The sequence below is a fragment of the Botrytis cinerea genome, chromosome 1, assembly GCF_000143535.2.
Source record: "Botrytis cinerea B05.10 chromosome 1, complete sequence".
Taxonomy (NCBI): domain Eukaryota; kingdom Fungi; phylum Ascomycota; class Leotiomycetes; order Helotiales; family Sclerotiniaceae; genus Botrytis; species Botrytis cinerea.
Genome location: NC_037310.1, coordinates 2,158,292 through 2,184,040, shown reverse-complemented (window position 1 = coordinate 2,184,040; position 25,749 = coordinate 2,158,292). Strand labels below are relative to the sequence as shown.

At 44.3% G+C, this 25,749-nt stretch overlaps 12 protein-coding genes across 13 annotated transcripts; 8 read left to right on the top strand and 4 right to left on the bottom strand.

Moving 5' to 3' along the window:
* Positions 1-1,300: 1,300 nt before the first annotated feature.
* On the top strand, positions 1,301-2,736 carry Bcnas2. Its single transcript, XM_024690602.1, has 4 exons — positions 1,301-1,552; positions 1,599-1,671; positions 1,725-2,068; positions 2,131-2,736. Exons 1-4 carry the CDS (start codon positions 1,376-1,378, stop codon positions 2,248-2,250), a joined length of 714 nt encoding a protein of 237 aa, XP_024546371.1. The 5' UTR covers positions 1,301-1,375; the 3' UTR covers positions 2,251-2,736.
* A 215-nt stretch (positions 2,737-2,951) lies between these two features.
* Positions 2,952-4,540, top strand: BCIN_01g06220 (hypothetical protein). 2 transcript variants are annotated; one of them, XM_024690601.1, is made up of 6 exons: positions 2,952-3,031; positions 3,120-3,251; positions 3,397-3,489; positions 3,544-3,697; positions 3,754-3,959; positions 4,016-4,540. In XM_024690601.1, the coding sequence occupies exons 2-6, from the start codon at positions 3,180-3,182 to the stop codon at positions 4,145-4,147; spliced, it is 657 nt and encodes a 218-aa protein (XP_024546370.1). In that variant the 5' UTR covers positions 2,952-3,031; positions 3,120-3,179; the 3' UTR covers positions 4,148-4,540. The 2 variants fall into 2 exon arrangements, with proteins under 2 accessions (XP_024546370.1, XP_001561298.1); XM_001561248.2 differs by lacking the exon at positions 2,952-3,031 and having other exon boundaries at positions 3,041-3,251.
* A 710-nt stretch (positions 4,541-5,250) lies between these two features.
* On the top strand, positions 5,251-7,851 carry BCIN_01g06210 (hypothetical protein). Its single transcript, XM_024690600.1, has 10 exons — positions 5,251-5,582; positions 5,646-5,761; positions 5,810-5,956; positions 6,007-6,121; positions 6,256-6,489; positions 6,551-6,606; positions 6,655-6,852; positions 6,945-7,174; positions 7,240-7,393; positions 7,461-7,851. The coding sequence occupies exons 1-10, from the start codon at positions 5,344-5,346 to the stop codon at positions 7,670-7,672; spliced, it is 1,701 nt and encodes a 566-aa protein (XP_024546369.1). The 5' UTR covers positions 5,251-5,343; the 3' UTR covers positions 7,673-7,851.
* A 144-nt stretch (positions 7,852-7,995) lies between these two features.
* On the top strand, positions 7,996-10,536 carry Bchox7. Its single transcript, XM_024690599.1, has 4 exons — positions 7,996-8,434; positions 8,568-8,679; positions 8,751-9,241; positions 9,302-10,536. Exons 1-4 carry the CDS (start codon positions 8,169-8,171, stop codon positions 10,227-10,229), a joined length of 1,797 nt encoding a protein of 598 aa, XP_024546368.1. The 5' UTR covers positions 7,996-8,168; the 3' UTR covers positions 10,230-10,536.
* A 265-nt stretch (positions 10,537-10,801) lies between these two features.
* BCIN_01g06190 (hypothetical protein) lies at positions 10,802-13,018 on the top strand. Its single transcript, XM_001561252.2, has one exon. It carries the CDS (start codon positions 10,875-10,877, stop codon positions 12,666-12,668), a length of 1,794 nt encoding a protein of 597 aa, XP_001561302.1. The 5' UTR covers positions 10,802-10,874; the 3' UTR covers positions 12,669-13,018.
* An 824-nt stretch (positions 13,019-13,842) lies between these two features.
* Positions 13,843-15,397, top strand: BCIN_01g06180 (hypothetical protein). Its single transcript, XM_001561253.2, has 4 exons — positions 13,843-13,998; positions 14,054-14,119; positions 14,181-14,289; positions 14,354-15,397. Exons 1-4 carry the CDS (start codon positions 13,891-13,893, stop codon positions 15,280-15,282), a joined length of 1,212 nt encoding a protein of 403 aa, XP_001561303.1. The 5' UTR covers positions 13,843-13,890; the 3' UTR covers positions 15,283-15,397.
* Position 15,398: 1 nt separating this feature from the next.
* Positions 15,399-17,185, bottom strand: BCIN_01g06170 (hypothetical protein). The gene is made up of 2 exons (XM_024690598.1): positions 16,865-17,185; positions 15,399-16,803 (listed from the first exon to the last, which is right to left on the bottom strand). Exons 1-2 carry the CDS (start codon positions 16,996-16,998, stop codon positions 15,456-15,458), a joined length of 1,482 nt encoding a protein of 493 aa, XP_024546367.1. The 5' UTR covers positions 16,999-17,185; the 3' UTR covers positions 15,399-15,455.
* Positions 17,186-17,463: 278 nt separating this feature from the next.
* BCIN_01g06160 (hypothetical protein) lies at positions 17,464-18,830 on the bottom strand. The gene has a single exon (XM_001561255.2). The coding sequence runs from the start codon at positions 18,727-18,729 to the stop codon at positions 17,605-17,607; it is 1,125 nt and encodes a 374-aa protein (XP_001561305.2). The 5' UTR covers positions 18,730-18,830; the 3' UTR covers positions 17,464-17,604.
* Positions 18,831-18,914: 84 nt separating this feature from the next.
* Positions 18,915-20,307, bottom strand: Bcarc40. The gene is made up of 3 exons (XM_001561256.2): positions 20,018-20,307; positions 19,135-19,959; positions 18,915-19,078 (listed from the first exon to the last, which is right to left on the bottom strand). The coding sequence occupies exons 1-3, from the start codon at positions 20,238-20,240 to the stop codon at positions 19,038-19,040; spliced, it is 1,089 nt and encodes a 362-aa protein (XP_001561306.1). The 5' UTR covers positions 20,241-20,307; the 3' UTR covers positions 18,915-19,037.
* Positions 20,308-20,435: 128 nt separating this feature from the next.
* Bcmsl1 lies at positions 20,436-21,281 on the top strand. Its single transcript, XM_001561257.2, has 2 exons — positions 20,436-20,756; positions 20,829-21,281. The coding sequence occupies exons 1-2, from the start codon at positions 20,484-20,486 to the stop codon at positions 21,159-21,161; spliced, it is 606 nt and encodes a 201-aa protein (XP_001561307.2). The 5' UTR covers positions 20,436-20,483; the 3' UTR covers positions 21,162-21,281.
* Positions 21,282-21,455: 174 nt separating this feature from the next.
* On the bottom strand, positions 21,456-22,652 carry BCIN_01g06130 (hypothetical protein). The gene is made up of 3 exons (XM_001561258.2): positions 22,066-22,652; positions 21,741-22,001; positions 21,456-21,693 (listed from the first exon to the last, which is right to left on the bottom strand). The coding sequence occupies exons 1-3, from the start codon at positions 22,369-22,371 to the stop codon at positions 21,523-21,525; spliced, it is 738 nt and encodes a 245-aa protein (XP_001561308.1). The 5' UTR covers positions 22,372-22,652; the 3' UTR covers positions 21,456-21,522.
* A 380-nt stretch (positions 22,653-23,032) lies between these two features.
* Positions 23,033-25,640, top strand: Bcmns1. Its single transcript, XM_001561259.2, has 2 exons — positions 23,033-25,123; positions 25,176-25,640. Exons 1-2 carry the CDS (start codon positions 23,165-23,167, stop codon positions 25,410-25,412), a joined length of 2,196 nt encoding a protein of 731 aa, XP_001561309.1. The 5' UTR covers positions 23,033-23,164; the 3' UTR covers positions 25,413-25,640.
* Positions 25,641-25,749: the final 109 nt, after the last annotated feature.

Sequence of the window (25,749 nt, the reverse complement as noted above, 5' to 3'; positions counted from 1 at the left end):
TCCAGAGGCATTTTGCCATTGATACTGACAGTCATCAGCCATCACAGTGATACACTCGCCGGCTCACAGTCACTTATTTGTAATTGCGGCTCTATAGATAATAAGAAGCTTGCTGTAAGTTTACCTTGCACCTCCTTACACTTGAAGAATGAAACGGCACTTGGGTCATATGACTAACATATATCAATAGTTTAATCTGGTTTCTTGTTGTGAGTCACAAACAAAAACGTCGGGCATGTTTCTGCGGTGAAGCTTCGCGATGTGGTCTATACAGAGGGCTGTCTCAATATTTTCATCTACATATACTAATATCACAAGGGTCATATATGCAGAAGCTAAGTATCGTACTGCTGCTTAGAGATCAAGCATAAACTCTTGCACATAAGATTTAGGCACAACAAATAGCATTGGGGATATCAAAAGAGACGAACAGAGCTCTCTCTTCAGTTTCTTGTATCGCGATCCCTATTAAATCACCATGACAATCCCTCATCCTTCTTATAAGACTTTCGCTCAACACTCGCACGCCAGCCACTAGTACATCACCAGACAAGCTTAACTTTCCAAACCACTTACAAAGCTAGAAGATATATTCACGGAGTAAAGGGGGAAGTTGTGAGAGAAAGAAAATGTGCCTCTTGTGAGCAAAAAAGCTTTGCGTGAATATCAATGATTTTGAGGGACATAATGCATTGCTTTCGCTAATATCACAACCTAGATATTGAGATAGCATTTCCCGGTATCAAGGTGATGTCACTATTTCATAACTGCTTTGATTATTAGATGCTGGCATCTACCACGGTGGCAGAGGGCAGCACCAATTCTCGTTGTTGTACAAGTTTCATAATGATATGAAGATGAATTACTATTCTTGTGGCGTCTTGACCTAGAGATGCACGGAACGACCAAATATGATGGCTGAACAAACGGGTAAGAATGACGGGAGAGGAAAGGCATGCAGAGGTATGATATGTCTCCAGACTGTGATGGATATCGATACACTTCTCGTTTCCAGCGTACATGACTCAACTCTGGCATTGCAAACTTCTTATTCCTTCTTCATTACAAGAAAACTTTAACCGGCAAATTTCCTTCCTGTGTGTCGATAGTGCATTATATCAATAATCACACTTGTGATTCGCCAGCCTCATGAAGATGCTCAGGAACGGAAGTTGGTCAACTGGAGTGAATGCAGGATTGTGGAACGGGAGATTAGTCATCACTGGAGCCCAATCCACCACCTTGATATACCCCGCTATTTTTACATAAGCTCAATGCATTGCGTCTATCGTCGCAGCCTGGTCTAACATAATCCACAAGGCTGAACGAATGATCTCACATTCTTAAAGAATATCAAGCAGCAGCACAACCTGAGATGGGATTGCCTTTAAACATGGAAAATCTACATGCCCCTACGATTCCCTCTGGCCCTACATCTGGGCCAGGAGCTGCAAATGGAATACAAACTAATGGCCTAACATTTTCTCAACTTCAGGCTAAGAAAGACAATATAGAGGCGGAAATCAAAGCTCTGAGTGGTGTTCTCGACTCGGCAGGTTATATTTCAAATCATATGGGCTTCTGCTAATATATATTAGCATGGTGTGGACATGAATACAAGGCTTTTGACTCCTGATGGTTTCCCTAGAGCAGATTTAGATGTTGCACAAAGTAAGCATTCTACTTTTATGGAGGGATGATCTAGGCTAATTTCTTCCGTAAAGTTAGAACTACTAGATCACGGATAATTTATCTTAAAAACGACCACAAAGCTCTCATGAGCGTCATTGAGAAGCACATCCATGAACACTTTGCGAGGCTTGCCGAAAACCCAAACACAGAGGAGCCCGTTGTCGACGAAGTTCAGGCTGGTAGAATCGTACCTTCTTTCGATGAGCCAGCACCTCTAGATCTACCTTTCGCAAAGGTCAATAGCGTTGCAGCGGGAAGCCCTGCGGATGACGCTGGTCTAAAACCTGGTGACACAATCAGAAATTTTGGTTATGTCAATCATGCGAACCACGATGGCTTGAAAAGGGTGGGAGAGTGTGTACAAGGAAATGAGGGCGTATGTGTTCTACATCATGACTAGATGCTCGAAAATCTTGCTAATTTATACTTTTACAACAGCGCGAGGTTATGGTAAAGGTTTCGAGAGATTCGGGACGCCAAGAGCTGCAATTAAGTTTGACACCACGAAGAAATTGGGGAGGCAGAGGACTTTTGGGTTGTCACATTCTGCCATTGTAAATTAAAGCTGGCCACTCTTATTAACATGTCGCGGCATCTGCTATTCGAGCGTAGGAGTTTACATGGCGTTTGGGTTCAGGTGGAATAGTTCGGCCCAACTACTTTTCATGCCAACACATAAGGTTGTTTTGGGCGTCGTTGAATTCAGCATATGCTGGTAGTTAACAGGGACACTTCTTGATTAAAGAACGGTTTCTGTGTATCAAAGTCAAGCTGCATAGCTTGGTATAGAAACGTCGAGATGATCTCAAATCTGAAAACCAAGGCGGTTGACCAGTAGCTTCCTGAAAACACTGTGATTGGAACATATACTTGTTGCTATCCTGATACCTAGACAGGTAGCTGTGCGCACAGGGAAACAAAATCGAACAAGGAAACTTCTGATATCCTCTACCCACCAGGTAGGCTCGCAAGTACACACACACGCGACGCCACTGTCTAATAAAGGCCTCGAATCCGATAATTTCTGAAGATAATTTCAAAACAAAGAAAAGTAATGTGATGTGATGATTCACAAACTGCATTCATGCATTCCAAAAAATCCATTCCACCTAATTCCACAGTTCCAAGATTTTGTAACTTGGTTGGCAAGTGAATGAATCCAATGAATGACAGAATAATAACGTGACTTCTGTCAAAAATCCATTTTTCGCTTACATAAAGTTCGCCCACCGCTTTCTTCTCACTAAAGTTTTGGTCTTGTAGCAATCAAAACATTCTCACATCCTTGGAGACCAAATCATACTCCACCACGTCCACGACGAATTTTCAACGATAACAGGTACCCCTCGCCCTCTACAACTCTTCTAGTCATCAAATCCATTTTCGCATCAACAAATTTTCATTTGCGCTGACCATTTGATCAACAGTATCGACCTGTACGAGATCTGTTTACCTAAATTTCTACCTAACGAAATCATCAAGAAATCATGGCGGATGATTCTGCTTCCCAAACACCAACCTTCAAGCTCGTGCTTGTCGGTGATGGAGGAACTGGAAAGGTAAGCAAGTCGAACTTCCGGACGATCATATTGCTCCCGCCGTTGTCAAGTTGTCGAGTTGGATATCATTGTCGCGAAATCTGCGCCTCCATTCCAACGACAGTAGCGTAGTAGCATCTTGAAATATAGACTAATCATCAAATAGACCACCTTCGTCAAGCGTCATTTGACTGGAGAGTTCGAGAAGAAATATATCGCCACTCTTGGTGTCGAAGTTCACCCTCTTGGATTTACTACCGTATGTTGCGAATCCCCCACCTTGATCCAAGACGATGTTTACTAACTCTCGCAGAACTTGGGAAACATTCAATTCGACGTCTGGGATACTGCTGGACAAGAAAAGTTCGGAGGTCTCCGTGATGGATATTACATTAACGGCCAATGCGGTATCATCATGTTTGATGTTACTTCCCGTATCACATACAAGAACGTTCCTAACTGGCATCGTAAGTTCCTTCCAACTCTTGTGTGGCAGTGGTCTCAGAACTAAATCTTTGAATAGGTGACTTGGTTCGTGTTTGCGAAGGCATTCCTATTGTTCTTACCGGAAACAAGGTCGATGTGAAGGAACGTAAAGTAAAGGCAAAGACCATCACTTTCCACAGAAAGAAGAACCTCCAATACTACGACATTTCGGCCAAATCCAACTACAACTTCGAGAAGCCTTTCTTGTGGTTGGCCCGCAAGCTCGTTGGTAACCCAACTTTGGTATGGACACTATTATTTTCACCATTTTCAAAAGTAAAGTGACTAACATGTAACAGGAATTCGTTGCTGCACCAGCATTGGCACCACCAACTGCACAAGTCGACGAAGAACTCTTGAAGGTTTACCACAAGGAGATGGAGGACGCCGCCGCTATGCCACTTCCAGATGAGGATGACAACGATTTGTAAATCGACCACAATAATGTCCAGAGGACCTTCGATCAATTAGCAGCATCTTAGATAGTTCTTTTTCTCTCGGTGGTATTTGCATTTCTCCTGTCGAACGGTTTTGCGGATAGAGGCAGATGACGCTCTCTCTTTTACTCGGGGCAGGGCACATCAGGCCAAGGGGTATGCTGGGAGGGATGGATTGGGAATTTTACGAGCGACGAACATCTTGAGATAGAATTAATTCTCGAGATATCACTGCCATTGGCAGCTTATGTAGCTAGAGCAAAAAGCCATTAGTTCTTTGATAGACAACTTTATGAACTCAAAGGCTTGTAAGGCCATGCCAGAACAAAAAAGTGGTTAAAGTGTGATTGACATGACCGGGAAAATGGATTTTTTTTTAAAGTACCACCCAACCTCCCAGACATGCATTGTCAGCAAATCTCATCATTTGCCAATTTCAACTCTCGATACTTTCTACATCAGCGGTCAGACTTGACTACTAGGCCAGAGAAGGAAGCTCGGGTGCCGATTTCTAAGTTCTCGCTATCTACCCCTCATACTTTTTTGCTTGCTTGTCATCGGTTTTTGGTTCCATGACGATATAGTCTTCGTTTTTGTCGCCAGTTGTATCCCTGTGTGAGATGCAGCTCCCAACAGAGATGCTACTCCATGTGAAGAACACACGAATGTTGCATCTAGATACCCCAGCCAACGAACCCCGCACCGGTTCTTATCGTGTACAACGTTATGCCAGGTTGAGCGAAGGCTAACAAGTTTGTTCATCATAATTGCCCAATGAATGTTTCCGAGCCGAACTCTTCCTATGTTCCAGGTAGCCTTGAGCAACGTCTACCGAAAAAAATAAGTCTTATCTATAAACCGTATCCTACGCAATGCCGTTGAAGCAAGATTCCGAGATTATCCTTGAAGTACAATCGTCACTCGATCTGCAATATGATGAGGCGGGCTGCTATACCTCGTATTCCGAACTCGATTTAACTACTTGAAATGTGACCAGGTCTTCATAATGCTCACTCAGTGGAGTTGATGCAGGAGTTTTGCATACTGATATTGAGCTAAAACACATCAGGAAGGACGTTAAGATGCGCGATGCTAACGTGTTTTCTCATACCTATAAGTACCGTACCCCCAAAACTGTACATGCAGTATGTAGATAACATTCTCATTGAATATACCCCTTTGTATAAACAATGATTTCCCCAATCACGGCAGGATTGGCATTGTTCACCGTGGTGAACGGTGCCAAAATCACCCAAAGGAATATACAAGCTAATCTAGAAGGCCGAGGCGTACCAGCAAACGCAACTGGGGTAAAGACTCTTGTTACACCTCAAAACATAACACTTCGTTACAAGGAGCCCGGGAAAGAAGGCGTGTGTGAAACAACACCTGGTGTGAATTCATACTCGGGATATATTGACCTCGATGCGTACGTTAATCTTGAAGCCTGCTATCTGAAGTATTATAGTCACAGAATGCTAAACTTTCTTAGCAACTCACATACCTTCTTCTGGTTTTTTGAAGCTCGAAATGATCCTGCAAATGCACCAGTCACTTTATGGCTTAATGGTGGACCAGGCTCAGATTCTATGATTGGTCTCTTCCAAGGCATGTACCAGCGTGGGACCCCCATCGGATGCTAGCTGACGTTTCCAGAATTGGGGCCTTGTAATGTTACAGCAAACCTCACTACTCAGTTGAACCCTTATTCGTTTAGCGAGCATTCAAACTTGTTGTTCCTTTCTCAACCTCTGGGTGTTGGCTTTTCATATGGTTCTGAAGGCGAAGGAAGTTTGAATCCATGCAAGTAGCTCGGCACATCATTTATGAAGATGTACTAACTTCAGTAACAGTCACCGGTGCTTATGAAAATGCTTCTTTTGCTGGAGTACAAGGGAGATATCCTATTACCAATGCGACAGCCCTCGACACGACAGATCTGGCGGCTGTGGCTGCTTGGCACGTTCTGTAAGAAACTCATTTTCTTCGCTTAATGTACAGGAACAGTCTACTTATGCTTCAATCTCTTGGGTCTCTCATCTCTGTTATTTTCAACCTGCTATAACAGCTTCAAGATTTTCATCGTCCTAATGTTTTCACAGGCAAGGGTTTCTTGGCGGTTTGCCCCAACTCGACCCAGCTGTCAACCTCACCACGAAGAAGGAGTTCAATCTATGGACAGAAAGTTATGGGGGTCACTATGGCCCAGCTTTTTACAAGTACTTCTACGACAGAAACCAGGAAATTGCAAACGGCACTATTGCAGGTATTCACCTAGACTTTAACACCCTTGGTGTTGGTAATGGAATCATCGACGAATATATTCAAGCACCCTTGTAAGTCAAGTCACTAATGTTTGTGCATGTATCGAAGATCTACTAATCATGTAATCGATAGTTATCCCGAATTTGCGGTGAACAACACATATGGTATCAAGGCATATAATGACACAGGTATTTGATCCGCCATGAAACTTTCGCTGTCTGTACTGATTTCAATAGTCTACAACTTTGCAAAGTTTGCTTTAAATATGGGCAATGGCTGCCTTGACCAGATCGGCTTTTGCAGAGCAACAAATTTGACAACGGCGGTGGAGCAAGCAATTTGTACTGAAGCCGAGAACATCTGCAGAGACACAGTGGAAGGGGTCTTCTATACATATGGAGAGCGGGGAGCCTATGACATCAGACATCCATATGGTTCGTTGGCTCACTTTCACACACTCCCCAGTTTCTTTTTCATGCGATTCAAAAATGACATTGGTATAAAATTGAGCTAACTCCATTTTCAGATGATCCAACTCCACCAACGTACTTTATTGATTACCTCAACTTGGCCTCTACACAGAATGCTTTGGGGGTAAATTTAAATTACACTGAGGATTCCAGTGCGGAGGTTTACTACGCGTTCCAACAGACTGGAGATTTTGTCTATCCCTCTTTCTTGGAAGATCTAGAATACTTGCTCGCAAATGACGTGCGAGTATCTTTATTTTACGGCGATGCAGATTACATTTGTAATGCAAGTTTATCCCCAAACAATTAATTCGTCAACAATTAAGAATCCAAACTAACACACCCAATTAGTGGTTCGGAGGAGAAGCCATTTCCTTAGCCGCAAACTACACCCACAGCGCTGAGTTTGCGGCAGCAGGATATGCTCCTTTCATCGTCGATGGAACAGAGTATGGAGAAGTGAGACAGTATGGAAACTTCAGTTTCTTGAGGATCTACGAAGCAGGTGTGTCATACCTCCCTACACTTATACATGATCAACATTTGATTCACGCACTGACTCTTACAAAAAGGACATGAAGTACCCTACTACCAGCCAGTAGCCAGCTTGGAGTTTTTTAGACGAACATTACTTGACCTCGACATCGCGGAAGGAAAGGCAAGGGTTGCCAGTAACTATTCAAGCCCGGGCATCGCTTCAGCTACTCACACTGAACCTTTTGTTGCCTTGCCGTCATCCACATCAGCATCTGGTACAGCAGCAGCTGGTTTGCCCAACTGGTAAAGATAGAAAAGTATTTCCGTTTGAGAGTATACTTACCACCAAGAATCCCTGTCCTGTATCGGAAAGTGCATGCAGGTCACGTGTTGACGATCAATCGTTCGTCATGAAGCAAATATAGATATATTTCCAAGACCTTATTGAATTGTGAAAATTGATTGTGAAATATTGACGAACCTTCAAAGTTTTGATCAATTGAATTTGAACTGCATGAAACATTTAAATTAATTGGTCATACTTCGTGATGATAACATTATTTGTTCCGGGGTAGTAGATGTGGAAATTCCTTAGATTCTTTAGATTCTTTAGAGTCTCGCTTGCGTCGCGGTTCCCCAAACGCGTCGACCTCAACTCATGCATACAAATCTTCCTCCCCTAGTTCCTCATCCCTCCCAATTCATCTTATCCACACCGGAATTGGAATTTTTGCTATTGAGGATTTTACTTTCTATAACCCATCCTTTATTTACATATCCATCTGGTATGAATAATCATTAATATGGACGACGCGACTCTGCCCCCGATGCCTCCACCCCGCTCTCCCTCACCAACTCTCCCTGAACATATTCCCCAACCTAATTCTGGATCTGATCCCCGGAGCCTACCTGAAGTAGAAAAGGAACACCCCAACTACTCAGATAATAACGAGGAGTTAGAATCCGCCAATTCCTCGCACGACGTTGCCGCATTTGTTCCCCTTAAGGAAGAGGCCCCTGACACTGAAGGGAAATTGGAAGGCGGAAAGCAGAAAAGGAAACGGACCAGGTATGCAGGACTATATCATTATCTGCCATCTGCAGGTCATATTGTTCGAGAATTTTGGCTTAAACTTGCTGTTTCTATGCCAATTGTTATATACTATACGAAGTGTGGCGTACTGATGAGTTTATTTCTGTAGCCCCGAAGACCAAGCATTTCTCGAAGCCCAGTACAAGGAAAACCCCAAACCGAACAAAGCAGCGCGTGCAGAAATTGTCAAGAGTGTTAGATTGAACGAGAAGGAGGTTCAGGTATGGCTGCTGCCGAGTTCCATTTTACTGTATTACGAGACGCGTCCCGACTGACCATCCGATCCCCATAGATATGGTTCCAAAACCGTCGCCAAATCAATCGGAGAAAGTCGCGTCCACTTCTCCCACATGAGATTGCAGCCTTTGGTCTTGGCCTGAACCCCTTGTCTTCTGATCCTGCATCCATTGTCAACTATAGTAGCAGCCAGGAAACGGATGAGCAAGCCGAATCATTTCTGCCGAACGAGGCTTTAAGACCACTTGATAATGAGGACGAATCTCGAATTTCACATGATGTTGAGCTGTCAGCACCCGAAACAACATCTAAAATCAAATCCTTAGAGAAAGTTGCAGAAGGTACTCAAAAGCTTCCGGTAAAGACTGAACATAACCCTCTGGTCTCAGAGACACCCAGCAAGGAAACTCGCTCTCAGTCGATTTCGGACGCCCTATCCCAATCATTTTCCGCCACTCCTGGATATCTGGCCAATCGTTGGAATAACGTGAACCCATTCTCAACCCCTGTTGCTGCTCACAGTATCATGTTTACAACTCCCACCATGTATGTAATTATAGTTCCAACTCTCCTATGGAAAATGGGCTACTAACAAAATACACCCAGTTCTCGACCAATCTTCCCATCGTCTTGCCCCGAAAGAATCACAACGGATACTACTCCAGCTGCTACATCTCGAGTGCGTCTCTCAACTGGCCTTGATGGTAGAGCAGAGTTAGTCGAAGGAGAAATCACCCCTCCCCGCTCACATGCCGAACGTCCTACATCGTCATTATCTAGCGTCATTCCACTAAAGCGAATGCGAAGCTTATATCGCAGCCACAGTGCTCTCCCTCTCGGATCTTCATCCTTTAATGGCCCTTTCACGCCTCGTTTACTGAGTGGCCGCTCGCGTGATGCACGGACTTGGGAATTTTGCGCCGAAGGAGAGCCTCGTGACGAACTCACCACTCAGGCGGAAAATGAGTCCAGTGGTTCAGCAATCGCAGCGATTAGTCTTATCCGCTCGACTAGCAGCAGTGCTTTGAAACCTAACCCCAATAAACGAAACACGCCGTCCCGACCGAATCTGCAAGGGAAGAGACCTAAAATGGGACGCGCATCGTCAAGTGTTGCGAGGATGCAGAGTGGTATTAAGAAATCGAGACAGTCCGTTAATGATAAAGATCAGTTGATGAGATCTCCATCCGGAGACTCGGACAAGGAGAATTGGGTTCCGTCTCAAACTGGTGTAAACCCGCGCCGGCGACCTGCTCATATCCCAAAGGAGAGTGACAAAGAGCCGAAAGGGATTCTTCAAGACAATCCTAGTATACCTACTCATGCAGACTTTGGCGTCGATGGAAATAAGCGAAGAAAGAGCACGCATTCTGAACCCCAGGTTTTTGAGGATGGAGAAACTAGTGCAAAGAACACCAAAGCTCCCGATGATGATGTTCAACATTTTATGCAAGCTCCGGTGAGCCCGAGTAAGAAGGACGATGTCGATTGTATACAAGGGCTTTTATCGTTGAGTCAGGGGAATTGGCGATAATCAAGGCCCTACGAGGTCAGTGATACGAGAAATGAATGATGATACGGGGTCTTACTGGAGCTTGGTTGGTTGGTTAGGCATTGGTCAATCTTTGGAAAACGGAATAAAATTGGTGTAACATTGTGGTGTGGTATGGTCAACTATTGTGGGTTCTACAAAGATTTGGAAGATCCAAAAATGTTCAATTAATCGAAACAATTTATCATGAAGATCTGGCAGTCTGCTGGGCTGGCCCTGAACTTTGTAGTTCTTCTCCTTTTCAAAGATTTGTGCAGTCAAACCTGTGTATGGTCAAATTGCTAGCTCAAACCTTGTCACTTAACACTTTGAAGTCATGATGAGGAATCCCCTGTCCAATTAAGCCAATTAAGCGAACATGTCCCTTCGAGTTGTATCAGAATAGCTACTATTGCCTGATCATCTTCGGACACCTATTGTTGCTCTTCACATTACATTACGGCTCTGTTCATCTTCCATTCACTGCACATGGCATTTACTTTTTAAATTTGCTCCCAATTTCCTTCTAGCCTTGTGCCAGTTTCCCCAGCTCAACAATCACATAATAATCTTTTGCTTTCTCAACCAGCTTCAAGTTACTACGACAGCCTCTACCCCCTCGAGGACAACAAATAAATTACCCTTTCAATGGAACAAATTTCTGCTACGCAGAAACCGATACGAAAATTTCAGGCTCTTGATTCTTACATTGATGTTGACTTTGCTCAGCTTTTTAATTCTGCTGTTTCTATCTCTGATGACAAATTCAAATTGAATGGGGTAGCTGAAACCCCTGGATCTGGTTTTGATGAAGGCAATGGGAAAGAAACGGGTATTTTCACAACTACGGTGCATAAAGCTCTTGATGATGAAGAAATCGATCCTCTGACAGTTAACACACAGCCATTTGTGTTGACACCAGAACCTTCATTGCCCTGTTCCAGATCTAGTTCCAGCTCAGCATCCAGCTCCATATCCACCAGCACAAATCCAAGTCTGAAAGTCGATAGTAAAGCTCAAACTCCAGTCATCTCTAAAACTGGCCATGAAAAACAAGCATCTGGCAGTACTGTTGTTCCAGATACCAGTAATCTTCAACATTCAAATTACAAAGGAGAAATCGTTAATCAAAGCAACGTTGTCACCAGTCTCACCACTACTTCAGCAATTCCAACAATCGTCATTCCAACAACCCGTATTGAGCTCCGAGCACTCTACGAGAAGTATCCCAACATTTGCCCTAAATTTCCTGCGCCACCGCCGGCCTTCTTCAACCGAGATCTCAACCAACAAACATATTTACAATGCGTACGATCGTCCCCAATCACACCGCGCAAATATGGCCAACCAGATTCCCGCCGTCTCGCCGAGTCGTTTGCCTCTAGAACGCCACTCCCAACCAAAATCCACTTGCACCCCAGAATGGTGAAGGAGAGTTTGAGAGAATGGTATGAGATGGCTGGATTTATGGCAAAGTGTAAACGCGATGAACAACTCAATCCTTATCCACATCTGGATTTGAATGCAGGATGGAATCGCGCACGAGTTCAGGGAGAACAATGGCATGATAATTTCAATCCGTGGCAGAAACCTAATACGAAGATTTTGGAAGCGGTTCAATTGCAGGAACAGTTTTTGAAATTTTCGTGGGGTGAACAGGTGGATTCAATTGTTGTTGATGGGGGGTTGGCAAAGGGTATTTTTGAAAAGGTATTTGAGGGTGTGGATGCGGAGAAAGAGAGGATGGCTGGACGCGGACAGAAGAGAATGCCGGGGGCGTGGTGGGCGCAGAGAAAACGCGTCTTCTATGATTTGAAGGGTAGAGGGCTTAGGGAGGAGGTTCATATCAAGAACTGTCAGATCTGGGATGGCGTAAAGGTATGGGCTGCGAATGAAATTGACGCAGAATACGGAAAATTAAAGCGAAAAATCGATGTCGTCGAGGCAATGGCCGTGAAAGCAGATGATATGGAGCAGACTCAGATTGAAGAACCTATTCCCAAGAGACACAAAGCCCGTCGTCGAATTGCACAAGTCATGAGCGCCGCCTGGCGAGCCAAGCGAAGAACTCAGGAAAAGAAAGCCGGTCGATGGACAGACGGCACGCCTTTGCAAAATCGCATGTGGGCTGAATTTCACTGGGTTTTAGATGCGTCAGATCACCGTGATCGACGGTTTTTCGACACGCGGGACTGGCCGCGAATGTTTGCTGAGAGGGGGTGGTTGGGCGTTTCTGTGATGCGGGTTTGGGCCGAGTTCTATCATGGATGGGGTCCGTTGCAGAGCTGGCTTTGCAGGCATAGGCTTCAGGCGCAGAGACAGCATACGATATTTTGGGAAAGGGGAGGGCATCAGAGAAGACAGAGGCAGTGGGCTATTGAGGGTGAGGGCGAAGTTAGACTTCCAGATGCGAGGTTTGGGTATGTTGGCTACCGTGGATAGATAGCGTTGGGGATGGGGTATTATGGTGCTTTGAAGGATTCGAATTTTTTGGGCTAATGCGATGGATGATCAGAGCTTTCCTGATCATTTGGAGCATTCAGACTCTACGAGGGTCATTAATATGGTGGTAAGATTCAAGAAACCTGACGTTCCTCGTCAAGTGGAAGATTCGTAAGTTCGAAATACGAAACGAAACGCGCGGTATGACGGCATGGCGGTTCGAAGAGATTTGCGGTATGCAGTTCCATTTCTCAGGTTTCATTTGTCAGCCAGTGATCTTTGGCTTAATATCAGCTCGTAGCAATTTGAGAAAGTCGGTTAATTTTCTGGCAGCGAAGTAGTGATTAACATACATCATGACAGGATTGTTGAAGATAAATTGGCACATATCATAGCATGTTCGATTGACTGGCGTGTACACTTCATTATATAGGATCTTTCCAACATTGTTATAGGCTCGATGCTAATTGATGTGGATGCTGCTCTTGATACTACCACTATCATGGTGGGTGGTCTATTGGCCGGTGTTGCTGAGTCCTCAGATAGAAACAGATTTCTGGTCAATCTCTCCAAACCAAAGTTTTCGCAAACTGAAATCCCTTGCTTTTGCTCTATTAAAAATGAAAAATGAAAATCTCTGGTCGTTCTTGATGGAATCGATTTCTTTTTCTAGTTGTTTTAGAGATAAGGAAAGGAGGAAGGAGAGAAAAGAAGGAACGAAGTCGTCGAAAGCTATAGTCGCACCGTCGCTAGTAAGTATGAAGTGCGATTCTGTTTCGCTTCCATTCTGTTCGCAACTATAACCGCTGGATCATCCGCTACATTTACATTCCTATGGGAGGTTCCTCATCACGAAATTGGCAAGCTCAAGTCCGATCAATTGGGCCATCAATGATTCATAGACAAAAGTTTGATTCGAAGCAAAACAATTACTTACCTCTGCCTTAGAGACCGAGATGACATGAAACGAGTAATTTGGACATCTATAGTGCAGTGATAGATGCAGAAAAGGTATTGAATAGCCACAGTCTATCGAGTAGCCAAAGGTTGCTTTAAAGTTCCACCATAGAGATAAAATTTAAGCACTTGAGGTGTTCGCCCTTTCCTGAGGTAGAGTTCTCAACAAACCCTTTACATTCTCCTTCCACAGCCAAGATTTCTGTAATCCAAACAAGCAGTTTATCTATATCAGTCTTGTATTTATAGACTACCATTGTTAACCATGGGGAAAGGAAAGTTTCAAAGACGGAAAGGGAAGAGCCACAAGAAAATCATGCCAGGAGCTTCTTTGAAAGGCAGTTTGATGGCGAAGGGTTTCAACGCCGCAGCAGTAAGTTCATAGCGAGAAAACACTACTCGATCATTTGAAGCTGAGCTATTTCTAGGCGCGACAAACTCTGAAAGTGCAAAATAAACTCTGCAGACTCGCGGATGAGCGTATGGGTGTCGAAGTAAGTGAGCCCAAGCCCTCTAGCTAGATCTCTCGCTTTGAAGGAGGCTAATTATTTCTAGTCTCAAACTTGGGCCAATTCCATTCGCCATCAGAAAGAAAAGTGTTTGCTCCTAGATCTACTGCCTGAAGTTCGCCTGATCATCTGGGAGTTTTGTATCCTCAATCTTCGTATGTAGTATCCTCTATCTCCAGCGTCTCAATGATGCAGGCGTATACATACTAACAGTTGCAGCTTGCGGTCGCAAACCTATCACAATAGAGATATCTCGGCGGCAGCATAATCGAGATTTGCATCTGTTTACTAGATCTATCAGTGCTAAGAGACCCTGCCTACAAAAACAAGCATACTTTCGCCAAAAGTTCATCGACCCAGTACACCCTAGCTTTAGAGCCCAAATGTTCAATCTCTTGATGATTTGTCCACAGGCATATCTTGAGATTAAAGGTGGCGCCCTTTTATACAAGATAAAGACCTTTAGATTCACTGATCCGTTGATCATATGTATGGTTTCTGCTAAAATCGGACGAAAGCTTTTATTCATACAGAGCATTGTTCTTGAATATGACATCTATAGTAGCGAGTCACTTGACTTTGTTACGACTATATGTCCGTTGATGCTCAGTCGTTCTACCTTCCTCAAAAAATTCAGAATGAAGCTAAAGATTTTGAGTCGGAGTATAGTTATAAGGGCAACGCCTGGATTTACAATCAATGGAACCCTTTTTCCCAGTCATCACCCAAAAGTGGTACACCACAAATTGTGCAGCGACCCGAGACTATGGGAGTGGAGTCGGAAGCCCGATAAAATTGATGATATCAAAGACTTCGACATTGATGTCAGCGGTGACGATGCCTGGCATAGCTATTTTCGATTTGGCGGAGACAAAAATGGCTGGCACCTTGTCAGGAATGTATATGCTATTCAAGCTATCGACATGAGTGAACTTGTGCAGCGTCTCAAGGAAAGATATCCATACTACAAAAAATCTGGTGTTAAAGAGCAAACCACGTCCCGCAGAGGGCCTATATTGGTTGATGTCTGTGAACCTGTCTTTGTCACGAAAACTGCACTAGATTTTATACAGGAGAAGAACGAAAAAATGGAGAGTGAGAGGGTGGAGCGAAAGAGGTTGGAGGAGAGACCGGAGGAGCAAAATTAAGTACGGATCGTCTGAGAGCACAGCAATAATCATTTCTGCTGCTCTAGAACCAAAGCAACGAATCGAGTTAGATAAAACTCATGCCCATGTATTAATAACATCAGAGAACCGTTCAATAAACCAGAATTCTCAATATATTTAAGTAATCGTTCAGATATTTACAGATCGCTGGCTCATGATACTGGTGATACTACACTTTCACGGTTCTCTTCCTCGATTCTGCGTCTCGCTTCCTCGTTCCCCCTTTTCCACATATCTATTCTTTTCAAATGTCCATTATCAAACCCTTCCCTCCACCACTTCTGGAACTTCGGTAAACTTCTACCTTTACCATTCTTTGGCTCACCTGCCATTTCCCTGATGGTCTCAAAATACTCTTCAAAATCGGGATAGAGAGCTGTGAAGGTTGCTCCATCCCCTTTTACTGCGATTCTATCTTCTTCCCATTTCTTTTGCTCTTCAGCGGAAGGAAGAGTGACGCGACCGGTTAAAAATCGTGCTACAAGTACAGCTTGCCATTCAAATACCTTGAATGTAAACCCTGCGCCCACAGCACCAACGAAAGTTAAGGTAGGGTCCTCGCGCCAAAATATATGCTGATAGAGATTTGGAAGGCGATTATTGCGAATTGTAGAATCGAGGTTAGGAATAAAAGGCAGAGTCCAGGAATATCCAGTTCCAAAAATAATATAGTCTACTTTCTCTAATACAGACCCATCCTCAAAATGAACTGTTCGATCATCTGTATTAGGATCTGAGGTTATGTGGGATATCGGCGGCCGTCGAAGGATGTGAGGATGCTGGAAAGCGTAGTCAAAAAAGTAAGGATGATATCTACCTCTAACAACAGAATGAAGAGGTCGTTCAACATAATCAGCAAGAGCATACGAAATATCAGGACCAGAAATGCTAGCGCCAACGACTACTACACGCTTCCCACGATATGTTTCTGGGTCACGCCAAGCTTTTGAATGAAGAATCTTTCCAGGAAAATTTTGGGAAAAGGTTGAAAGACCCGGAGTTGAAGGAATGAACGGGACGTTGTAGTGTCCTGCTGCTACAACAACTGCATCGAAGGATTCCGTCCACCATCTATCTTCAATTCCATTGTCAAGGGGTTTGCGCAACGTCAAAACCCATTTCGATGTGTGTGGGTCTTTATGAACAAGCTCCACAGTAGTATTGTACGATATCAGATCCGGATATCCTTTCCGATCCACCAAATCTTGAATATATTTTTCCACCACCTTCCAATGGCGAAATGGTGAATTTTCGCCATGTCTCTTAATATTGACCGCCGATCTTGTTTCCGGAAACGGTTCTTGAGAAAAAGACATAGCAAAAGCATCTATATTTGTTTCCAACGCAGGATATATCGAGGTATCAGAAAATCTATACTGGGTATTGCGCGGAAGCGTGGTAGGAAGCTTGGATGGAATGGGAAGAGTCTCGTCCGGTCTGCGAGAAGCAAGCTTTTCAAAGTCTGGGATTTGTTGGACATGATCTTTCGGATCTCCGAGCCTGTGAGATGAATATGAGTGATTATTCTAATGTTCTAGCCATCCAGACATTTCGTACTCACCAGCATCCTCCAGCTTTCTCTCTTCTCTCAAAGAGCCGGATCTCATCAAATGCTTGCTCTTGAGCTAGAGCATCGAGTGCAATTGCGCCGGCTGGTCCAGCGCCGATGATTGCCACTGACTTGATGGCTGCCATTTTGTGAAAATTGCTCCCTTGACGGGTGAAGATATGTAGATATTAACGCGTTACTGGGAAATCATGGAGGGCGTATAGATGATTGAAAACGCCTCATAGCAGACCTCATAGTTTTTATTTATCCTCTTATTAGTAACGAGACGGGAAGTAGTTGATCTGCAGGGAACTCGGTATGGCGAAATTTATCGTGCATATCCCCTCACTCGGGTTCGTTTCGGTCATTCGTAGGTAGATCTAAGATAAGATAAGATTAGATCTGTGATCTGTGTTCTAGCCCTCCTCCTCTTTGGCTCTAAGTTTCAGTCCTCTCAATCATTGAATTATTTTCGGCCCAAGGAGGGCCTTTTAGATCCATGAATCGGTCACGGCTGCATTCCGTTACATCATGTTACATCATGTTACATCATCTCGATGGTTCTGTGTTATAGGTCACATCAAGATCATATATGGATGTGATATCGATTATGTGTTTTCAAACACCTAACATTCTTTCAAAGAATGGCTTCATATTGGACGAGAACATCATGTGCTATCTGCATTCAATATTGATAAATTGCATAGGACATACCTAGCTGGATCCCCATCAAGTTCTGAGATACACACTCTTCAGAGAATATCACCCTCCTCGCCATCTCCCTCTCTCGCGCGTTCCATTTCTAAATTCGCAAGACCTCTTAGCTCTCCTTCAACCTCTCTGCATAAAGTACAAGCTTCTGAAATCCTCAACCACTCACACATCGCCAAAGCCGCATTCAATACTGCAGTTCGCGCTCCCTCGGTCCCGGCTCTTTCTTCCATGCCATCGATCAAGTTTTCTCCCCATCTATAAAGATTGTTCATATCCATGACCGCATCTGATTCGGCTCGATGGGGTGCCATCTGATCTCTCCTGGCCTTTCTCCATAGAAATGTACTGATCACTTCGATATTGTCCATGAGAGTCTTGGAATGGTCATCGTTATATGATCTTTCTCGTCCCCTGCCACGGTATGGATGGTATCGGTGGGAACACGAACGAGTTCGTTCATATCCGACACCAATATGAGAGGAATATGGAAGAGCGCGAATGTAAGTGGTAGTGGCATCTAGACATATTTGATAGAGGGTATTCAAGAGGAAGTAGCGCTGCTCGGGAATCGATACAGGTGCAACAATTGTACTATCTGAGGCATTCGAAATGGACATCCTATTGTCCATTGTTGATTTAGACCGTGTGTAAGTTCCAATGGAAGGTATGGGGACACTTTCTGACGGAGGGTTATTTAGCATCATTGCAATAGTGGGAAGACAATTGCTAGAAACATTGCGGAGAGGTAGGGCACGTGAATGTCCAGCGCGGTTGTCAGTTATACGAGAACCTCCTTGGCATTGACAGTAACCTGTGTTGGGTAAGATCTGAGAATTTTGTCGGGTTGAGACAGGTGTGGTCATTAGACAGTCCGGATCAGGATCAATCGTCGCCTCGATGGCTGGAGAGTGTTCTTGAAATACATACCCACAAGACGTTCTATTTCTGCCTTGAAAGGGCCTACCTCCCTCAGCGCTAGCGTTTCCCGTCACCGAATACCTCTGAGTGCTAGACGCAATAGGAGGATGAGGAATCGCTTGGCTAGATAAGTGCATAGGATTATTGATCCCGTTTTCAATGCCTCCAAAACTTCGGGTGTGAAGTAATGAATTAATCTCAAAAGGATGAAAAACTTTAAATTTCTCATCGTTGTTAAAATTCATGGCGTAGAGAAAGTATTACTAGGGCAGAGGTGGTAGGAATGGAAGATGGAAATGGATACTAAATTTTTTGAAGGAGAGTGAGAGAGATAAGGTCTGGTTCCTCTAAGGGCAATGATTACAACGAAGCATGGTGTGATTCTCGAAGGAAATATACTTAGCTGGATTGTTCTCTGGCATAATTGAAATGGGTCATGTAATATATTAAATTCTGTATGGAAAGTATGGAACGGCAAAGAGCTACTGCGTTGCATGCTGAGGCTTTGTACACAAAGTTGTGAAACTCGTCAGTGCTTCTATTCAACTCTATTCTAAGCGTTCCAAATAACAATTCTTCCATCAACACCGCTCGCTAAAAATTATTAGTTTCCCCTTAAAGTTAAAGATCTAGATCATAAGAGCACTTACTAGTGAATTTGCTGACCCCACTCTCTGAACCTTCATAGACACGAATAGTGCTGATGGTGTTTTGATGCACAGTTGTCAATTGTGTATCATCCTTGACCTTTCCTTTCAAGTCCATTTGCTTGAACATATTGAAAGCACTCTCCTCTCCAACATCTTTGGCTGGGCCCCCTTTTGATTCCAAGGAACCTGTGAGTTGCCAGCCTCCCTCGCTACCACCGAATCGGAATGCCTCACAGTCATAGCCTGCAGCAATGATCTCAGCTTCGCCATTCCAGATCAAACTCATAAAAGGGAGAAGCTGTGTGCTGACACTGACAACAGCCTTTGGAGGTTGGTCTGCGCCATTGGGGTATACGACTGTGATACTGCTATCGTGTGCAGCAAAGGCCAAAGCATTTCCACTTGGCGAGAAAGATACAGCGTGAACCCATCCAGCAGAATTGTTGAGATACTCTCCGCAGACAGTGTTGAATGGCAGACGTTCTCCCCAGACTCCAGGTTCTGGCCTAGCGTCTACTCCCTTAATGAAACTTGAGAACACTCTCGCATGAGCATCGGTAGAGCCGGCAGCTAGGAGAACGGAATTTGGATGCCATGCGACAGTTGTGATGGTGCTACGGATAGGCTTCTTGATGTGTTTCGAAACCCACCAGTCGTTCTCCTCTTCAAAGTAACAGATAGCAATCACCCTTGCACCAGATCCAACGGCGAACTTCGTTTCGGAAGGAGACCATCGAACAAATGTGGCCGCTCGGTTGATTCGGAGAAGGACGAGAGTAGGTTTATAGCCAGTGGGAGATGGTTCCCAAACCAAAGCATTGCGGTCTAGTCCAATGTTATCAGCATTTTTAATTCAAACCGGGAAGATTAAATGGGTACAAACCTTGGGAGCAAGTTACAATTCTGCCGCTGTTAGGAGCTATATCAACACTGGTGACGGTCTTGTCATGACCTTTCAATTCGTCCTTGAGCTTGAATCCCTTACCGTCTCGTCCGTAGAGCTCGACACTAGTGTCGCGTGCTACAGCCAATGTTTGTCTATCGGCTGAGAACGAGTGATCCGCGATAGGATGATGGAAAAGGTGATGAACTTCTGGACCAGGCATTTTGTTGCTTCTTGATAGGAGGAGCTCTCTACTATCACTGTAAATATGTACTTATGTTGGCATTACCGCATGGGCGAGAGATGCTTGCTTGAACGTGGGGCGGGTACTCCCTTTACGTTTGATTACTAACCACTTTAAGCTAGCGCAAGGCTGTGAAAGGCGGACTCGAAATTTATATCTATATTGATATATGTTGGAAGTACCCCAAATTCAAGACGCGACAGAATACCGAGTAACGACAGAATGAGTGCTGCAGTAAAGCCTGTCCCAGTGAGGACGTCGTTCCCTCCTAATCAAACCATTTACATCACCAATTTACCTTCGTCGAAGATTCAAAAAGATGATTTACGAAGAGAACTCTACACATTATGCTCGACTTACGGCCCAGTCCTCGATGTCATAGCTCTTAAGTCAATGAAGATGAGGGGCCAAGCACATGTAGTGTATAGAGATATCCAGACCGCGACTCAAGCTATGAGAGCATTACAAGGATTTGAGTTTCTTGGACGTGAAATGGTTAGTTGGAAATCCTACAATTTTGTTGTCCATTTACTTGAAATGATTAAGGGCTGACATTCGCCTTACTAGAATATCCAATATGCCAAATCAAAGTCAGACACCATCGCCAAGTTGGACGGTACTTTCCGTGTGCCTTCTGCAGCAGCGGCTGCAGTCACGGCCACAGAATTGCAGCAAAGTATTTTCAATGCGCCACCTTCCGCAGCTATCACTACGAGCAATTTACCTCCTCCACCACCGCCATCAACCCTCCAAGTTCCAGCTCCCACCTCTGATCACGCTATGGAAGATGCAACAAGCCCAAGTGCAAGTGTTGCTGGACAGAAAAGACGCAGGGATGAAGAGGAGGAAGAAGATAGTGAAGGAGACGTTGCAATGGAGGAAGACAGTGATGACGATTAGCGACTGATGATATTGCATGGCAACGGCGTTGGGGGATTTGTTTGAGGCGTATTGGTTTTGGTCACACGGTTATCGACTAAAATGGATCTAAAGGGCTACGGCTCCTATACAATTCGCATATGAAGTACATTGACCTCTAATGACATGTCAGATATGGCGTGTAAACCATTGTCTTTTTCCGATGCAACACAAGCGTACATACCTAGTTGGTGATGTTTCAATCATGTGATAGGTTTTGCCGTCTCATGTCTGCAAAGTGAATATGAAATTTCAATATCTATGTGATATCTTGGATCCAAGTATTATATATCCAGTGTGGAGACGAACCTCTCTGAGAAGCTAGAATATCAATAGCTCTTCTTTATAGATCTTCCTGGGCCATTTCATGAGGCATCCATAATCCCACACACCCACCTATCAAGCCAAGCCATACCATCAAATAATTATCTGCCGGGCAGTCAAAATTCTCCATTGCCTCTCTTGTTTGACATGGATGAATGAAGAACGCTGGTACATCTGTGATGGGGTGCGGCTAAAACCTAGTTAGGATGTATTTTCGCAGCAACATTAGCGACTTACAGCAGCGGAAATTCCCCCCATAACTCCTATTGCGCGAAGTTCACTTTTGTACTCTTCTGGAACGAGATGTCGATAAATAGAATTTATGTCAAACGCAGGCTCATCGTTTGGTAAATCGTGAAGCGTAAACCACAAAGTCGGTATTCTATAAGTGGGATGCAGGTGAATCTCATAAGTAACGTAAGGCTGGTGAGAATATAGATTGTATTTGGGGATAGCGTTAGTCTTCAGTATCGAGGGGTTGTTTAGACGCAGTGCCTCCTATGCCACGTCAATAAGTCTGAATTTCCACATTGTATCAACATGAATGAAGAGAGTCACTAACGTCGTCTTCATCCTCATCCATCATATCCACCTCTTGACTCGGAGCAGAATCTGGAGCGTAACCACTACTCAAATTGCTGAGAGCAAGTAACAGATCATCGTCATCTTGTGGTGGATGAATCAGTCGAATGATTTCAACATAGCATGATCCAGTAGTTGCTGTTCGTCCCATGGACAGCTTGAGGTTCTTCCTTGCGGGTCCCAACGATGCTCGACAATATCTTCGATCAAGAAACGCACAGGCAAGCTCAAACTCTTCTTCCGTGAGAAATGGCCACTGACGATATTCATGGCGATGTGTCGCCATTATGACCGATGTAGCACTGGCTACAGGGTCAAAAGATTCCACCCACAGATCAATATTGATGTAAGGACCGTCGTTGCTATGCTTGCCAGTTGCGGTAGGTGGCCGGTGAATATTTAGCGAATCCCTCGTATATCCTGCCAAACAGAACGCTCTTCAGATGTCAATTTGAAAGTCAATTCACGCTCTAGATATTGTAGATTCGAAAGGAGAAGAATATTAGTTCTGATGGTTCATGTCATTGTATTTTTTGTAGCCACTCCTCAAGGAACGTTTGAACACCCACCTACAGTGCTATACGTATAAGATGTGGTGATTTCAACTTTTCCCATCAGTTGCCCCAGTTTAAAATCGTGGTCAGGGGTAGCTGTGCTTTTCGGTGTCTATCCACTGAAGCTACCCACTGAAGCTACCCAGATAACTCTCACCAGCTCTTCTCCCGAGTTTCTCTGCGTGATGATGATTTTCCAAACATACGGGGTAGAGACACAAATCTCCATTATCAACGTCAAGCCGATCTATTGGACACATTTGACGGTTCAAGGAGAACTTGGAAATGCAAATCTGACCGGTAGCACGCACCGGAGTACTACATAAGGCTGAGAACAACGCCTGTAATTACTTCCAAGGCTCGGTAAGTACGCCTTACGTGTACTGTTCTCTAGAATTTATAACTCTTGAGCCTCTGCGTTTCGAAATGACACCTAATTATACCCTTCAAATATTTTAAGTTTTTTGTATCTTAGTGTCTGTTCATAGTCGCGCCTTCTAGTAATGAAATGATTTCGAAGTTTCCATGAACAGTCGCGACCCCTTTAACCTACGCCGCTCTCCAGCATTCAACATCCTTCGAGGCACTGCGACGCAAGCTGCTTCAAATATCACTCAGAGGGTGAAAGAAGCAGGCGAGCAAGCTTATGAGTCCGGGAAGCAAGCTGTCGAAGAGATGTCCACCTTTTCTATACCCAAAAACGTTCCCTCTTTCACAGATCCTCAGCGCAATTTGGAAAACAAAGCTTGGGCGGCCTCTGGCATGACCGCGAGATCATCGACGGCAAATACAAGCGGAGGAGTAATTAGCGGCATACAAGATCGAGTTGGAAACCTTCTTGGAGACAATAGGGATCTGCCGATGTATAAAGACAAGCCGTATTCATATGCCTCCTCCAGGAGAGCACAACCTCTTTACAAACGGCGGCGCATCATATTCGGGTCCATTGCATTTGTATTTTGTGTGCTATACTTTTTAGGGTTCTTTGGATCTAGTGGTGAGACGAAAAAGAAATCGACAGACCGATGGACATGGCTACAGCGGCCGGAAAAGAGACCTAGTTCAATTGATTGGCTGGATCGAAGGGAAAGGGTCAAGGAAGCTTTTACTTTGAGTTGGGATGCATATGAGCGATATGCATGGGGCTATGATGAGTTTCATCCAGTTTCTAAACATGGAAAGCAAATGACACCGAAAGGAATGGGCTGGATAATTGTAGACGCTTTGGATACAATGATATTGATGAATCTGACGAGCAGGGTGCAGCATGCAAGGGAATGGATTACAACTTCACTGGACTACGACCAAGACCAAGAGGTCAACACGTTTGAAACTACAATTCGCATGCTTGGGGGTCTTCTATCCGCCCATTATCTCTCCACCGAGTATCCACACTTAGCTCCATTGGCCGAGGATGATGAAGGAGCTTCAGGGGAGGATTTATATCTGGAAAAGTCGAGGGATTTAGCTGATCGTTTGCTTGGCGCCTTTGACTCTCCCTCTGGAATACCATTCGCCAGCGTTAATCTCAAGACCACCAAAGGTGTTGCATCTCACGACGATGGCGGGGCCTCATCCACAGCAGAGGCAGCGACGTTGCAATTGGAACTGAAATATCTTACCAAACTTACAGGAGAGACAGAGTACTGGGAAAAGGCTGAGAAGGTGATGAAGATCATTGATGATAATGGCATGGAGGATGGACTCTTGCCAATTTATATATACGCGAATACTGGAAACTTCCGCGGAAGCAACATTCGTCTTGGCAGCCGCGGCGATTCATATTACGAATATTTGATCAAGCAATATCTTCAAACCTCAAAAGAAGAGCCTATCTATGAAGAATTGTGGGACGAGGCACTCGAGGGAGTTCGGAAGCATCTCATCACTTACTCTAGCCCTTCCCAATTTACTGTTCTTGCCGAGCGACCTGAGGGTTTGGGTGGCTCTCTTTCGCCAAAGATGGATCACTTGGTATGTTTTATGGGTGGAACAATTGCTTTAGGTGCTACTGGTGGCATCACGGAGGCTGAGGCACGTAAGCTACCAAGCTGGAGCGCGAAGAAGGATGAAGAGATGAAACTAGCAAGAGAACTGACGCACACCTGCTGGGGAATGTACAAGGTGATGGCAACCGGACTTGCCCCTGAAATTGCACATTTCAACATTGATAATCCACCATTGCCAGAAGATGCACCACATCATGCACCTACAAATTTTGATGACCCGGAGAATCAAGAGTGGCGCAAGGACTTCATTATAAAGAACAACGATAACCACAACCTCCAGAGACCGGAAACTATCGAAACCTTGTTTTACATGTGGCGTATCACAGGAGAGGAGATGTACAGAGAATGGGGCTGGGAGATGTTCAGGTCCTTTATGAACCACACAGCTGTTGGCGAAGGTGGCGGGTTCACGAGTCTCTCTAATGCCAATGTTCTGCCTCCGCAAACCAAAGACAACATGGAGAGTTTCTGGCTTGTAAGTACACCCTATCTCCTCTTACCGTTGACAATTTACTGACTTTAACTAGGCTGAAACTCTGAAATATTTTTATCTTCTTTTCTCGCCAAATGATATTCTTCCCTTAGACCAAATAGTTATTAACACGGAAGCGCATGCCTTCCCACGATTCAAAATGGGCCCATTGTTGTCAACTGGATGGAAGAGAAAGCCCAGGGGCCCAGACGGAAAGATCTTAGCAGAACCAAAGAAAGAGCCCGAAGTGAAGGAAATCGAGGTTCAGGAAGTGAAGAGTGGTGAGAAGTGAAGTTACAAAAAGCAAAACTGTACCTATATAATGGATGATGACCATGTAAATTCGTTGTATTTTTATCGCATCTAGATTGTGGGCTGTTGCATGCCTTTCTTATTACTACTTGCGGATTTGAACAATCTGAACATAGATAGCGTTATTGCATTTGCGTCGAGATATCCTGTCTATTTACATTCCGATGGTTTACTATACTATACATACTTAACGAGCTGAACGATTTCACATTGCATTGCCCCTCGTCTCACCACCTTGCCTTGCATTGAACATTTCAAACTGCACACATACATGTCTACCTATGGAGCCATTCTTGCATCTGAGAATCGGTTTACTG

Excerpts from the sequence above, each read along its gene's own strand:
- Bcarc40 (XM_001561256.2), bottom strand. The coding sequence starts at position 20,240 with ATGCCTGGTCCAGAAGTTCATCACCTTTTCCATCATCCTATCGCGGAT. Across the intron at positions 19,960-20,017 it reads AATTGTAACTTGCTCCCAAG|ACCGCAATGCTTTGGTTTGG; the intron begins GTTTGTACCCAT and ends ACATTGGACTAG. Across the intron at positions 19,079-19,134 it reads TGGGGTCAGCAAATTCACTA|CGAGCGGTGTTGATGGAAGA; the intron begins GTAAGTGCTCTT and ends AATAATTTTTAG.
- Bcmns1 (XM_001561259.2), top strand. The coding sequence starts at position 23,165 with ATGAACAGTCGCGACCCCTTTAACCTACGCCGCTCTCCAGCATTCAAC. Across the intron at positions 25,124-25,175 it reads ACATGGAGAGTTTCTGGCTT|GCTGAAACTCTGAAATATTT; the intron begins GTAAGTACACCC and ends GACTTTAACTAG.
- BCIN_01g06220 (XM_024690601.1), top strand. The coding sequence starts at position 3,180 with ATGGCGGATGATTCTGCTTCCCAAACACCAACCTTCAAGCTCGTGCTT. Across the intron at positions 3,252-3,396 it reads GTGATGGAGGAACTGGAAAG|ACCACCTTCGTCAAGCGTCA; the intron begins GTAAGCAAGTCG and ends ATCATCAAATAG. Across the intron at positions 3,698-3,753 it reads GAACGTTCCTAACTGGCATC|GTGACTTGGTTCGTGTTTGC; the intron begins GTAAGTTCCTTC and ends ATCTTTGAATAG.
- Bcnas2 (XM_024690602.1), top strand. The coding sequence starts at position 1,376 with ATGGGATTGCCTTTAAACATGGAAAATCTACATGCCCCTACGATTCCC. Across the intron at positions 1,553-1,598 it reads TGAGTGGTGTTCTCGACTCG|CATGGTGTGGACATGAATAC; the intron begins GCAGGTTATATT and ends AATATATATTAG. Across the intron at positions 1,672-1,724 it reads AGATTTAGATGTTGCACAAA|TTAGAACTACTAGATCACGG; the intron begins GTAAGCATTCTA and ends TCTTCCGTAAAG.
- BCIN_01g06160 (XM_001561255.2), bottom strand. The coding sequence starts at position 18,729 with ATGAATTTTAACAACGATGAGAAATTTAAAGTTTTTCATCCTTTTGAG.
- BCIN_01g06190 (XM_001561252.2), top strand. The coding sequence starts at position 10,875 with ATGGAACAAATTTCTGCTACGCAGAAACCGATACGAAAATTTCAGGCT.
- Bcmsl1 (XM_001561257.2), top strand. The coding sequence starts at position 20,484 with ATGAGTGCTGCAGTAAAGCCTGTCCCAGTGAGGACGTCGTTCCCTCCT. Across the intron at positions 20,757-20,828 it reads AGTTTCTTGGACGTGAAATG|AATATCCAATATGCCAAATC; the intron begins GTTAGTTGGAAA and ends TCGCCTTACTAG.
- BCIN_01g06180 (XM_001561253.2), top strand. The coding sequence starts at position 13,891 with ATGGGGAAAGGAAAGTTTCAAAGACGGAAAGGGAAGAGCCACAAGAAA. Across the intron at positions 14,120-14,180 it reads ATGAGCGTATGGGTGTCGAA|TCTCAAACTTGGGCCAATTC; the intron begins GTAAGTGAGCCC and ends AATTATTTCTAG. Across the intron at positions 14,290-14,353 it reads GTTTTGTATCCTCAATCTTC|CTTGCGGTCGCAAACCTATC; the intron begins GTATGTAGTATC and ends TAACAGTTGCAG.
- Bchox7 (XM_024690599.1), top strand. The coding sequence starts at position 8,169 with ATGGACGACGCGACTCTGCCCCCGATGCCTCCACCCCGCTCTCCCTCA. Across the intron at positions 8,435-8,567 it reads CAGAAAAGGAAACGGACCAG|CCCCGAAGACCAAGCATTTC; the intron begins GTATGCAGGACT and ends TTATTTCTGTAG. Across the intron at positions 8,680-8,750 it reads TGAACGAGAAGGAGGTTCAG|ATATGGTTCCAAAACCGTCG; the intron begins GTATGGCTGCTG and ends CGATCCCCATAG.
- BCIN_01g06170 (XM_024690598.1), bottom strand. The coding sequence starts at position 16,998 with ATGGCAGCCATCAAGTCAGTGGCAATCATCGGCGCTGGACCAGCCGGC. Across the intron at positions 16,804-16,864 it reads GAGAAAGCTGGAGGATGCTG|GCTCGGAGATCCGAAAGATC; the intron begins GTGAGTACGAAA and ends TTCATCTCACAG.
- BCIN_01g06130 (XM_001561258.2), bottom strand. The coding sequence starts at position 22,371 with ATGGCGACACATCGCCATGAATATCGTCAGTGGCCATTTCTCACGGAA. Across the intron at positions 22,002-22,065 it reads TGGATGAGGATGAAGACGAC|GAGGCACTGCGTCTAAACAA; the intron begins GTTAGTGACTCT and ends GACGTGGCATAG. Across the intron at positions 21,694-21,740 it reads TGGGGGGAATTTCCGCTGCT|CCGCACCCCATCACAGATGT; the intron begins GTAAGTCGCTAA and ends ACTAGGTTTTAG.
- BCIN_01g06210 (XM_024690600.1), top strand. The coding sequence starts at position 5,344 with ATGATTTCCCCAATCACGGCAGGATTGGCATTGTTCACCGTGGTGAAC. Across the intron at positions 5,762-5,809 it reads TATGATTGGTCTCTTCCAAG|AATTGGGGCCTTGTAATGTT; the intron begins GCATGTACCAGC and ends TGACGTTTCCAG. Across the intron at positions 6,490-6,550 it reads GAATATATTCAAGCACCCTT|TTATCCCGAATTTGCGGTGA; the intron begins GTAAGTCAAGTC and ends TGTAATCGATAG.